The following is a 13921-nucleotide window of genomic DNA, read 5'->3' on the forward strand; positions in this document are numbered from 1 at the left end:
CACCTGCTCCTGCGGGGGGGATGTCCCACCCCTCTGGGACAGGAGTTCTGCATCCACTGGGTCCTGGGTGGGTTTCACACAAGCCCTGCTCAAACTCACCCCAAGGTTTAGCCCACCCTGTGCTCTGGAGCATTATCCCCCATTTTTCCTTCCTATTCCCTGTCTTTCCCTCCCTTTCTCCATTTTTCCTTCCTTTTCCCCATTTTCCCTTACCTTTCCCTATCTTTTCTTCCCTTTCTCAGTTTCTCTTCCCTTTCTCATTTCCCCTTCCCTCATCTTTCCTTCCCTTTCTCCATTTTCCCTTTCCCCATCTTTCCTTCCCTTTCTCCATTTTCCCTTTCCCCATCTTTCCTTCCCTTTCTCCATTTTCCCTTTCCCCATCTTTCCTTCCCTTTCTCCATTTTCCCTTCCCTTTCCCCATCCTCCCTTCCCTATCAGGCTGCAGCAGCTCCTTCCCCTGGGTGCTCACAGCCCAACTGCCACTTTTGTTCATTTAATGCATTAAAACCTGGAGCCATAAACCAATAAATATCATATTAATCTACAGGAAATACAGCCTCCCCCTTCCCCGTTGAACTCAGCTGTCCCTTCTGGCACAAACAAACCCCACAGGTAGGTGACAAAGCAGCATCCTCACCCCCTGATCCCTGGGGTTCACAAACCCTGACCTCCAGAAATGCAGATCAGTCTCCAAATAAAAATAAATAAAATAAAATTCAGAGGGCCGGCGTGAAAGTTTTCAGATCGACTTGCAAAGCAAATGAGATTACCGTGAGGAAAAAAATAAAAATAACTTCTTCCCATGTTAATACCCTTGTAATATAGATAAGGGATTTGAATTTTAAATATTATTTTTATTACTTTAGCTCTTTTAATGTCTGTAATTGCTTTCTGTAAAAATGAAACCTCCACTCCCTTATCCATGTTTCTCTGCTTTGCAGGAGGATGATTATGCATGCGGAAAAAAGAGAAGATGGGGGAGAAAGGAAAGCTCTTTGCACTTTTTGTGCCTAAATTTGACAATTTGGTGCAGGTGCCAAGGCACCACTAGGCCTGATGGAGATCCTGGGAAAAGCTGGGGCTGCGAGAGGGAAGAGCAGCATGGCTGGAACCAGGAGAGGGGAAAGAAAGGGGGAAAAAAGGGGGGAAAAAGGGGAAAAAAAGGGGAAAAAAGGGGAAAAAGGGGGGGAAAAAGAGGGAAAAAGAGGGGAAAAAGGGGGAAAAAGGGGGAAAAAGGGGGAAAAAAGGGGGAAAAAGGGGAAAAAAGGGGAAAAAAGGGGAAAAAAGGGGGAAAAAAAGGGATCCATGAGCCCAGGAAGGGGTCACGGAGAAGGTGACACTCCCCAGGCTGTGCAGGGCTGCTGGGACACGCTCAGTGAAGGTTTTTGCAATTGTCTCCAAGCAGCTCTTGCAGATTCCTACGAGGTTCAGGCTGGAATGAATTAGGAGCTGAGGAGAATTTCTGCATATCCAGACATTTACCCACAGGCTTTTTAAAAGACACCGATAATCCCAACGTGGTGTGCGAGCAGTTGAGCCCTGTGTAAACACCAGCAGATTACTAAAAACGGGATCAGTTCATCGCTGGAACGTGGCATGTGGAGAATTTTATCGAGGAGGAAAGGCTAAAGCTTCCTAAACCTCTCTTGTCTCCACTTCAAAGGTTTGTAGGTGGCATTGTCCCCAGGAGAGCTCTCCCAGCAAAGCCCTGGTGAAGATCCAGCTTAGTCTGGCAATGGAATTCTTCTCCCAGTTCTCCAAACTAAGCACAATTCCACCAGCAAAGCCACAGACTAAGAGGGTAAAAGTGCCGTGGCCAAAAGGGTTTCACGCCAAAGCTTTCAGGAAATTTTCATTCCTATCCTATATATCCCAAATATAAAGGTGCTGTTAAAGGAGCAGCAGCATGCCCAGGTTTGCCCGGCTTTGGGGTCCTGACCATTCTCTGGGCAGAAAAAAACATCTTGGTTGTTCCCTGATCATCTTGGTGTTACTGAATCATCAGCAGCATCTTGAAATGCTCTTCCCCACACAAAATAAAGCGCAAATCCATCCCCCTCCCTTGAAATGCTCTTCCCCACACAAAATAAAGTGCAAATCCATCCCCCTCCCTTGAAATGCTCTTCCCCACACAAAATAAAGCGCAAATCCATCCCCCTCCCTCCGTCCACAGAGCAGGGACACAGCCCAGCCTTCCCCTGGCGCTCAGACTTTGTGCCCAGCTCCCTTCTCTCCTCTCCAGAGGCTTCTGCCATGCCATTGGAGTGATTTCCTTCTGCTCCTTCCTGGGGGTTCTGCCATTCCATCAGAGTGATTTCCTTCTGCTCATTCCCTGCTAACTTTCCAGGACTTTTGCCTCTTCAGAGGCGCAGAACTTTCTGCAGCAGAGCTCCAGCTCCTCATCTCTCTCCCTCTCTTCTCTCTGCAGGCTCAGTCATGCAAGTTAAGAGCTGATCTCTGATAGCAGGAAACTTTGATCTGGGAATGGCATGCAAAGGATTCTCTGCCTGAATTTCATCCATTTCATGCTTTCAGCTCCTATTCCTGACAAAACTTCTCGTGATTCCCTGAGCTCAGAGGAGCTCTGCAAACCTGAGCCCTCTCCGGCCTCCCCCACCTGAGCACAGGTAGGTGTTGGGATTTTATGGGCTGAGGGATGCCCTGGGGCAGGAGAAATGGATTTTGCCTTGTGCCCCTGCACTCTGTCCACATCTGGGCTCTGGGGAGAGGGAAAGCTGGAGGCAAAGGATGGGGGGAAGAGGGGTTGTGGTTTTCATCCCACCAGCACATTGCAGCTATAAAAGTCAGCATGAAACAGGCTTAGAAAAAGACCCAGAGCTGTTTGGGAGCGGAGACAGGCACTTCTCTCGACAAAACACCGCCTAAACAAGGCCAGACCCTTGCTAGGTGAGAGGAAACCCAGGTGGGCTGGCGTGCCAGACAAGAGCTGCCACCACCACCGCCCTACCTGGCACTCCCGTGGGCTCTGCCTGCATCAGGGCTCTGGAAAGGACGTTAAACACGGGGGCTGAGCCGGGCTCCCGAGGAGGAACAACAATTAAGCATCCTTCAGGAGCAAATTGCAGGGACTGCCAGTCCAGAGGCGGCATCCGCCCCCTCTGACAGGGCTCAGCTCGGTGCTAATGGTGATGAATGGGCCCTGACGTCAGCCCCAGCCCGGAGAGGATCCCAGAGAAGCCTCCCACGGCATGGGATGGCGGAAAGCAGCCGGGAGAACAGCCCAGCTGCGGCCCCACAGAGACCCCCAGCCCTCTGCCAGGCTGCGGGGACACAGCTCGGGGTGAGCCTCGGGGCTGGGACTGCGTCAAACACCTGGAAAACAAGGCAGGAGAGCTCTGGGAGCGCAGGGCTGCCATCTTTTCCAGGAGCAGGAGTCCCTCATTGAGCAGCTCCTTGGGTGCCACATCCCCTGGGCGCTTGTGACAGCGGCGTTGTCACCAGCACTGCCCACAGAACCCTGGCAGCATGACCAGGGGCACCAAGCCCTTCTTTCTACACCGTCCCTGTGCCCAAAAAGCCTCCCAGAAAGGTGAAAGGGCTGCTCAAGCTCCAGCTCCCACCACTGCGGACCCAGCAGCACCAGCAGAGCGTGGCTGCCCCAGTGGAAACCCATCCAGCTGCAGGAGACCCTGCTCTCTGCAGGACCCTCTCCAGAGCTTCTCTGCTATTCCACGCATCTCCCTGATGCTCAGGTGCTTCTCCTTGCGTTTAGAGGCAGCAGGGTCACTCCAAACAGGTGTTTGGGTTTGGTTTTTTTTAAGGACAAGTCTGTGTTCTGCCATATCAGAGGTGACAGCCTGCAAACCCTGGAGGCTGCAGCTCTCCCCCAAGCCACAGTCAGGGTGAGGTGACCGGCACTCGGCGCAGGTGTCAGCCTCGAGTCTGCCCTCGCCCACCCCTCCTCACCTGGCCTCTCTCTGGGGCTGGGAGGACGAAGCCTGTGCCAGGCGTTCCCCCCGCCCGAGGCAAAGCCAGCTGAGGTGAAGCAGCAGGAATGGGGACCCAAAGCACGCAGGGCCAGCACTGAGACCAGCCCAGCTCACCCCACGCTCCCCATCCTGTGCTGGATTGTCCAGCAGCGCTTTGCAGAGCCCTCTGCCCGTCCCCACAGCCAGCCACTGCCCCCCCCTCGATTCCCAGCCTCTCCTGGAGCCTCCTCGTCACAGCTGCCACCACCACAGCCTGCAAACACCCTCCCCCTGCCCCCTGCACCCACACACAGCTTCTCTCCCCACACACCCACACCCACTGCGAGCGGAGAGCAGGACCCTGCCAGCTCTGGGGACTTTTCTCCCTCCTTTCCCCTTCCTGCCATTCCCCAGCTCTGGAGCAGCTGAAGGAAAGCGGCACCTGACCAGCAAGGGAAACCAGCGGCCCAAAGCTTTAAGGGGATTTCTGTTCTCGGTGTTGCCGCCCCTGAGGCTGGACAAGATGAACAACTTCGTGTCCCTCACTTCAAAAAGAGCTTTGATCACCGCTGATCCTGGCCAGAGTCCAGCCAGGCAGGGTGGGACAAGGCTGAGGCTGTCACACCGCTGTGAAAATACATCCCCTGGCTTGTGTCACGCCGGAGAATCCATTTCAGCTCGAGGGAGAGAGAGAGAAGGGGAAGAGCAGGCACCATCAGGGACTCTGAGGCAGAGCTGCACTGCAGCGGCAGGGAGCAGGATGTAATTCTTCCAGCCCAAACGCCCTTTAAGTCTCTGATGCCAGAAAGGAGGAGATGGGAAGATTTGCTGCTCTCCCTCGTTTGTTTGTCTGTGCCAGAGCCAGGAAAGCTGACAGGGAGAGTGGCTTTACTGCCCTGCTCACTCCAGGAATGAGCAGGGTGCTCAATCTCCCTGCCCTGCGTGCTCAGAGGGACAAATTAGCCCAGGCTCTTCTGCCTTTGTGACATCTTTCACTACAGAATGGGCTTGGGGGACTCTTCATCAGGGGCTGGAGTGACAGGACAAGGGGGAGAGGCTTCCAGCTGAAAGAGAGATCGGGAAGGAATTCTTCCCTGTGAGGGTGGTGAGGGGCTGGGATGGAATTCCCAGAGCAGCTGAGGCTGCCCCATCCCCTGGGGATGTCCAAGGCCGGGCTGGGAGAGGCTTGGAGCAACCTGGGATAGCGGAAGGTGTGAAAGGGGTCGAAACTAAATCACCATTCTGTGATTCTGCCTCCTTCCAAGTGACTTCTCCCACGCCAAACCTCCACGAGCCGATCCCAAACTGCACAGGATTCCCCAGGATCCCAGTCCCCCTGCTCGTTACCTCCCAACCTGTTTTGTGAGCGGGTCAAGAAGACATGTACCGGGGAATTTGGATCAGCAACAGATTTCTGTTTGTACAGCACCCTGCTCAATCATACCAGGGTGCACAATGAGCTGGAATGGAATTCCCAGCGCTTAAGAATAAATCAATACCTGGTTAATTCAGAAGCAATAAAATGAAACATTTTCTCCCCAAACAGCCTAGAGTTGCTCTGAGGAGATTCCACGCCACAGAGGGATTACAGGGGAGGCGTAATTGCATGGAGCTGGATAATTCTGTGACCTTTTGGTCCTGCACACTGAGTGTGAGTCAAACCTGATTTTCTCATGGATGATCAGGATCAAGGGGGAAATATTTTCCTGCAATGATACTGTGCTGGACTGAGGCAGAGCTTTCATTTTTGGGAAGGGTTTGGGACTTTTATGAGAGGTTTGTGCCCCGACTGATCCCCTTTTGGTCCTAAAGGGGCAGAGTGTCCAGGGATAAACCACTGAAAGAGGAATATGTGCAGCCAACACTGGATCCCACAGGACAGCGGTGAACAGAGGGCTGGAATCAAAGATAAACTCCCTTGGGGAATGACTGTCCAGGATGCACAGAAGCCCCTTGGGCAGTGAAATGCCCTCAAACAACAACCCAGGCAGCCCTGAATAAACACAACACCAAGCACACACAGCTCTGCCCTGGCTGACCTGAGCCCAGTCCCTGGGATTGATCAAAAACTTGCTGAAGCCATTATAAAAACTCTCAGGGATAGAGGGAGAACAGGAGACAAAGCTGTTTCTCTTCCCCAATTTGTGATCCAGCCTCACAGGCTCTGACAGCTCTGCCCTGCAGAAGCAGAAGTAAAAGAAAAAATCCTCCTAAATAAGGCTGGAGCTGCAGAAGAAACAAACGGTTTCTGTGTGAAGATGAAGCTAAAACACTCATCACTGGAGAAAAACAACCCTCCAGAAGGTCCCATTTAATGAAGAGGCACTGCCAGGGTTAGTAGGCCAAAAGTTTGATGGCTGTTCCCTTCCTCTGATGGGGTGCTGCTCTCGGCTCCTTGCCTCCTGCCTCCCCAGAGGAATGTTGCAGGAGTGTAACTGTGTGTGTGCACACTCACAGGGACACCGGGATGGACAAAAACGGTGCCAACAGCCTGGAGCACTTGCAAACAGCCTCACAGAAGCTCTTTTAAAAGAGCAGATGGAGGTGGGATCTCAGCTGGCGTTGAGAGCCACTGCTCAGGGAAGAGTGACCCAGGAGACAGGGAGAGCTCAGGGGAGCCTCCAGTCTGTTCAGTGCCCTGCCTGTGACCCTCAGAAAAACCCAAATCCCTGCCTCTATCAGACAAAGAGTTGTCCCAGCTGGCCTCAAACACTCAGCTGGAATTCCTGCAGTGGGATGAGCATCTCCCTTCACCGCCTGGGGAAGAAGCAGAAGGTGCCAGTGGGAATTTCTAGAGATCATGGACCCTTTAATGACTACAGAATCATGCAAAAGATCTCAAAATCCTCAAGCCCAGCTTTCAACCAAATCCCACTGTGCCCAACAAACCACAGATTGAAGTGATGCTCATTTTCCAGGGAGGAAAGATCTGGCAGGAGCCCCAGATCCCTGCCTGGAGCCACAGGGGGTGGATTTGGACCTTTGCCCCTCTGCTCTGCAGAAGGCAAATGACTCAGGGTCCCCTCTCCCACGGTGGGGGGATTATCAGCAATCCACGTCACCGTGGATTTGTCACCAGCTGGGACAGTGGCGCCGGGCTCTGGGCACTTCAGTAATGACAAGGCAGAAATCAGTGAGGAAGCATTGGCTTAAGCAGCATCAATCCCACAGTTAGCTGTGGCTAAGCCTATTTTCCTAAGGATCTCAGAGCATTTTGAGAGCTCTGTTTAAGCTTCAGGAGGTCTGGGAAGGACGACAGAGGAAAACAAAGAGCAGGGAGGAGGGTCCAGGCTGGCTGAGCACGGGTGTACACAGAATTATTGTCAAACCCAGCAAAATAACGCAGTTTTTGGCTTTGCTGCTGAGCAGCAGCTCCACAGAGCAGAGCAGCGAAAAGATCTCAAGCCATGCTCTTCAAGGAAATAGGAAATGTTCCTCTCCAAAAGCAGCACTGAGTTAAGCAGCTGAACTGAATCTGCCAAAACTTTTCCAGGCAGAAATGGGATTCTTACTTGCTCCCATCCCAGCGTGGTTTTTGTAAACTTTTTCAGCTTCTACCAAGCTCTGTGTGTTCCTATTGCAAGTTTTCGTTGAACTTTCTGCTAGGAAAAAAAAAAAAATAACCTATCCTGTAACGAGTTTTTACGTGGGATCCCTGAATCCAAACTTCCTTTCCAACCAAGCGAGCACCCCTGAGAGCATCCCACAGCTCTGTTCTTCCCCTGGCTTCTCCCCACGCTGTCACGCCACCCCAAGAAACGCGTTTTTCCGCTCCAAGCCTCCCGAACGGACTAAAACCCCATCCATCCTCATCACCACGAAGCGCCCACGGGGCTTTGCAGCGCCCAATCCCGGCAGAGCAGAGTTTAAGAGAGCAGCTGATCCACTTACCCGGGCGATCAGCTCCCCAACCATCCCCGTCCAGGTGCCGTTGGCCTCGGGGACTCCGTAGACGCCGTCCCCAACCAGGTGGATTTTGTAGTTGAAGCGCAGGATCTCGGCCAGCTCCTTCAGCATGTCCACGCAGAAACCCTCGTAGCGGTCGTTGCCTTCCAGCTCCTGGTGGTTCCACTTCAGCATCAAGTACGGGTTTTCCTGCAGTGAAACTGGGCAGCTGTCATTCCCATCTTAGCCGAGGCGTCCCGCCAGCACGGAGCAGGGAGGTGCTGGAGCCCTGGGCACTGGGAATTCCCGGCTTTCTGTGCTGCCAGGCACTGACCCCCCACAAACGCTGCACTGGACCTGGAACAGCTTCCAAAATGGAGTGACAGCGCTGGGATTGTGGGTGTGGAGTTTGGGTAGAAGTGTGTGATGTCACAGGGTGCAAAACTCAGAGTTTAAGGGTTTAGAATATAATAATAGATATAAAGCAAGGTGGAGGGTTTAGGGTGGAGGCTGAGTCCTTCTTTTTCACCTTCTTCTTCATGGGTCTGGGTGGGATTTTGTAATTGGGTAGAAAAATCCGCATTGCGGGCCACGGGTGGTTGGATATTGGGTTAAAAGTGAAAATAATTTAGGTGCCATTTCCTAATTGGACAATTTGTGCTTAAAAGACCTTGTAAAGAGCTAGAGACAGAGCCATTTTTCACTTTGTTAGCTAAAACTCACAACTTGTGAGACTGTAACATAGACAAGAATTAATAAACATCCGAGTCTGAACACAAAACTGCGTCTCTCGAGCATTTAATCCTGGCTCTAATGAAGAAGATAAAACCCCCATAGGAGAGCAGTGCCAGAGGCTCACAGGGTGGGTTGGTTTGGGAGAAACCTTACAAAACGTCTAGCTCCAAGCCCAAAAAGCACATCCCAGCCCAATGTACCCCTCTCAGACTGGATGTAATTGATGAGGGAAGCTTGGGAGCTCAGCTGGTGCCCAGCTCTCAGAGCTGTCTCCACACCGGCGCTCTCTGGCCTCTGCTGTGTGAGGGTGCAGCAGATTCATCCCCGTCTAGGACACAAAAATGATGATTTGGGGGCTGTTTCCAACTGGGAAGTGCAAGAGCAGCCCAGTGACTCCTCCGAGTCACGGCAGGACATCCAGACTTGAATCTCTCCCGGCAGGGAGCCACTTCTCCAGCCTGTTCCCCTTCCAACAAACATTGTGGGATGTGAGGGCACAGTCAGGAGTTTGAGCGTCTTTAAAGGAGCAAAAAAAAATCACTGGACAGGCAGGACCTGGAAAGGAACCTGTTGAACACAGACAGCGGTGCCTGTACCTGCCAAGTTTTCATAAAAATCGTGCCCATCTTGGCCAATTTTTATAATTTTATGGGTGGAAGGGGCAAATGTCCCTGAACCCCATTCTGAGCTGGATGCAAACTGGCAGCGTGTCCTCACCCCAGCCCCCTCCCCTGCTGCCTCTGAACCCAACAAACACCATTTCCATATGCAACATCTGACCGGAGCCTAATTACACTGCCAGGAACAGTCCCCAGGCTGTGATTTGGGATGTGCTCGCCTCTCCTCTGTGGAATCAGCACAGGGAGCAATATTCCAGCTGAGCCCACCCCTGAGGGCTGGGCTGGCCTGACGGGCAGTGTGGGTGCCCCCTCCCTTACCAGGATGGTGGTGACAATGAGCGTGGTGTTGAACAGGCTGTCGGATATGTTGGAGGAGAAGATCCTGTTGTCCATGCTGAGCCCTTCAGAGACGTGCCAGTGGCCAATCTGGAGGGATAAACAGCACAATAAGGCGATTTATAGGGCGAGTCACTGCCCAGATGGCTCTGCTGAGTGACAACCCTGGAGCTGGCCTGCTTAGGGACGCTCCATTACCTTCACGAGGCACCCTGGAACGGGTCAGCAGAGAGATCAGCCCTCTGTGCGCAGCCCCGGCTGCTCTGCAGTGCCACCAGCCCGGCCCCTGCAGCCTTCCCACGCGTCCTCCCCGCAGAGCCCCGCTCGGGGACAGAGCTGGCAGCTGGGCAGCTCCCAGGGAGCCACACAGCCTTGGGTGCTGTCCCCAGATGCCACCAAATGTGTCCAGAAACCCCCGGTCTGTGGGTTTGTCCCTCCCAGGTGGTGCTGGGAGCCTCTGCCCTCCACCTTGGTGGCAGGTGATGTTGAGTTATTAAAGAAACACAGGTATTGATCTAGTACGGATACCCAAATGTGACAGACAAAAACTCTCTAACAGTTTAAAGTTAGAAAGTGTATGTTTATTACGGCCGGGCAGCACGCGGGATATTTCCCTAATTCGAACTGTGAAATTCACAGGTAATTACAAAGCCTTTTATTTACAGAAGTGTTGAATACCCAAAATACAAATGCATATTCATACCCCTGTCACCTCCCATTCCTCGATTCGTATGCTAATTGACAAAAAAGGCAATTAAGCACGCGTAGTTTGTTTCCTAAAATGAGTCGGGGGTCTGTTCTGGGGAGGGGTCACCCAAAATGAGGAGGTAAGATGAGTTTTCCTCATCCTGACCTTTCTACCTTTTCAATGCATTTGTGATAAATGAATCCTTGGTAGAACTTATAGTTTCCTGTGTTCAATGAGTCCTTTAAGGAAATCTGCAGCTATCTGATGTCCTATTTACCACATTTTGTTTTTTCATTACAGGCACAACTACATAAACATAAAGCTGACAAGCAACGAGTTACTAAATCTGGGACAGCTTATCTAAGATCCGGCTTCTGTTAACTGCAAACAAAGCTCGCCTATCTACTTCAGCTAATTCAGCAACTTACCATCTTAACTTTCCTAAAAATCCTTGATTCTTCAAAATCAACGTCTCACTGTGACAAAGCCACCTTCGCAGTGGTGCTGCTCCACCACTCCTCTTGCAGCTCTTAACCACCACAATTAAACACTTCCAAATCTTTTGATTCGGGCTCACCACCCCCAACAGCTCTGCAGACAGCCCAATTTACCCGTCCAGTGGCTGCAGCAAACCCAAATTCCCAGCGTGGATGGCAGCAGCCAGTCCCCGAGCGCTCGGGAAGGACATCGTGATTCAGCTGTGACACAACTGCCTTCAGCCAGGGGGGAGGAATATTCCACAAAACCTAATTTTGACTTCAAGAGCCTAATCTCCTTCCCTCAGAGCTCTGGGCAGGGAGATCAGCACCTCCAGCAGCTCGTTCAGAGCGTGCAAATTAAACTCTTGCTCTCTTATTGTCCTTAAAAGAGCCTCTGCTTTTCCTCGTGGGTACAGGTTGGGCTGAGGGAGGTTGGCTCCCTCTGAACCCCTTCTCCTCCTTTTCCTCCTCAGGTTCCAGCACTGTGCTGGTGTCCTCTGACACCTCTGCAGTGGGGTGCTGTGGCCCTGAGAGGCAGTGGGTGACCCCAAAGGTGCAGGGAGGGTCTCCAGAGCTCGTCCAGAGCAAATCCATGCCCAGCTCCCTCCTGTGACACCGGGACTGAGGCAGGCTCTCCTCCCGCTGTCAGGGTGGGAGGAACTGATTGATTTTCCTTTCTGTCACGGGTTAATCTCTTTATGCCCAAGGAGAGGGAGGGAAGGTGCTGGGGAGCCCTGGGATTGACTCTGTGCCTGCTCTCGGCGCTGCCTGGCCTCTGCTGTGACCAAAGGCTGGGGGACTTGGGGGTGGCTTGGATCTGAGCCCAGCACCCACCCTCACTGACCGAGGGTGGGTCCCTTCTGGTTCCCTCTGGGTGCTGAGGGAAGGGCCAGGTCCTTTCTGGTTCCCTCTGGGTGCTGAGGGAAGGGCCAGGTCCTTTCTGGTTCCCTCTGGGTGCTGAGGGAAGGGCCAGGTCCTTTCTGGTTCCCTCTGGGTGCTGAGGGAAGGGCCAGGTCCTTTCCTCTGCCAGGTGCTGGTGCAAATCCAGCCCAAGCGACCCCACAAGCCACAGCGGGAATCCGTCAGGAGTCCCAAATCCAGCCTCCCCATGCCAAGGAGCAGTGGGAAGGGCAAGCAGGACAGCTTAGCACTCAGAATCATCAAAGCCCAGCTCCTGGCCCTGCACAGACACCCCAACAATCCCACCCGAGAGCATTGTCCAAACCCTCCTGGAGCTCTGGCAGCCTTGGGACCGTGCCCATTCCTAGCGCAGAGCTCACCTCCGGGAACAACAGCCCCAAGCTGGGAGATTTTCCACGGATTTCCTGGGCAGGGAGCTCTTAGAGCACAGCTTTCAGCGCCCTGCACACGGTCTGAACCCATGCAGGATGAATCCCTCCCGAATTCCCCACCTCTGCAGCAATCACCTCTCAGAGCGAGTCATCACTCACAAACATTGCCTAATTTTTCTTCCCTCCCGGATTTCTCAACCAGAGATTAGTGACAGATTAACTTTAATTTTAACAGCCCTCGCTGTTCTCCAATTTGTCCCTCCCCTGCTGGCATGTGCTGAGACTAATTGCCTCTTCTGCTGACAGTGCTGTGGGTTTGACCTTGCTTTTAGAAGCACCAAGGCCACGCAATCCCACGTGCTGGGGGCACTTCTCCCCACCCTGGCTGGCCCCAGCTCACCCCGGTGCCCCTCTGGGGCTGACAAAGCTCCTCACTCTGCCGTTTCTGCAGCGTCACAGGGTGTCTGGGCCCCTCACTCACGTCCCCCTTCTGCAAGATGGATGTCAAGGTGATTTTAATCATCTCTATCTACATATGAAGAGCCTCTGGAAAATAAAAAACATATCCATCTGCAAAGTGGTTTTTTTTAGAAAACAATCAAATGCTCCACACGGACGCAGATGAGACCATCCTGTTGTTAAGGCTCTGGACAAGGACTTCAGGGTTTTTAGGACTCAGGGCTTTTAAGGGGGGGATGTGATTGGTCTGTATAAATACTCCAGGTGGAGGAGGTCTGTAGCAAAGAGGTAGAACGGCTTTCTGAAGCTGAAACGATGGCGTTGGCACAAAAATAAATACACACAAACCAGCCAGAAATAAACAGGCTGCCAAAGCAGGGGAGAGGTTCCTAACGATGACAGGAGCTGATCCCTGTCCTACAAGAGCAACGAGGGCAGCGCAGCCAGCTGGGTGCAAACACCTTTGTGAGAGGGATTTTGTGACCTGGTGAGGGGTGACAACCCAAGGCCTGGGTGGAGAAAGCTTCCTCCACGTCCCCAGGGGCGTGTGACCCCCACGGCACCATCCCTGCACATCCCAGCATCTCCCCGTGCCCCGAGGAGATCCAGCCCTGCCTGAAACAGCCGCAGGCATCTCGAGGCGGGTCTGCAAACACAAACTGTGAAACTCGGAATGAACCAGCCCCAAAAGCCCAGAACGAGCAGGGAAGTGCCACTGCTCCATCCCCACAGGCAGATGAGGGGCCTCAATTTAGCTGCTCTGAAAAAGGTGTGATTTGGGTTGGTGGCACAGAAAGATTTCTCATTTCTGTAGAAAATCCCCAGGTGGAGCATTCCTGGCTCACTCCTTCCACCCTGTGAGCAGAGGCCTTGAGGCTCCTCATGGTGTGAGGTGATGAAATACCTCTCAAGGTAACGATTTTAATGAAATCTTCCCCTTCTTTTTCTGTATTTCTTACATTTCTGTATTCTGCTTATTGTCTGGAGGCACAGAGATGACAGGGCAAGACTTCTCCACGAGTTTCAGGGGCACTACAGGTATTTACCATCCCCATTCCCAGCTTCAAATTAAGGTAGAGGCAGCTCTGAATCCCGATCTTGGAACGGGCAGACAGCAACAGGCACCTTCTGGGCTCTGATTACAAGTGCTGCCCCTCAGCTTGCAGCCGTCATCTCCCCCTCTCCTGTCCCCAGGAAAAGGAAGGAGTGCACAACGCAATCGAGGTGCCCCAGGAGAGGGAATCCGGGAGTGGCAGGGGAGGGGGAAAAGGGAATCAAACAAACAAATGAAGGAAATCCCTCCGAGGACACGGCCAGGGGGTTGGATTCCTGAGTGACACCGCTGATACCGGCACAGCAAAGAGGCAAAAGTTCCTCCACTGAAATTAGCGCTGAAAGCATCAACTGCTAAACCAAAGAACCATGAGACACACACACCTCAGCCCTGAGGCCACCAGCGTCCCCCAGGTGTCCCCTCCTCGCCAAATGTCCCCTCTGC

General features: G+C 52.8%; 1 protein-coding gene across 1 annotated transcript in view; it reads right to left on the reverse strand.

Moving 5' to 3' along the window:
- The window catches only part of GRIK4 (glutamate ionotropic receptor kainate type subunit 4), a 176709-nt gene that overhangs the window by 17227 nt on the left and 145561 nt on the right, over positions 1-13921 (reverse strand). The window contains exons 11-12 of the mRNA XM_040085041.1: positions 9488-9595; positions 7821-8024 (exon numbers count right to left, since the gene is read on the reverse strand). Coding sequence (XP_039940975.1) covers positions 7821-8024; positions 9488-9595 — 312 coding nt within the window. The remainder of the gene's footprint in view (positions 1-7820; positions 8025-9487; positions 9596-13921) is intronic.

The sequence above is a fragment of the Hirundo rustica genome, chromosome 23 (genome assembly GCF_015227805.2).
Source record: "Hirundo rustica isolate bHirRus1 chromosome 23, bHirRus1.pri.v3, whole genome shotgun sequence".
NCBI classification, from domain to species: Eukaryota; Metazoa; Chordata; class Aves; order Passeriformes; family Hirundinidae; genus Hirundo; species Hirundo rustica.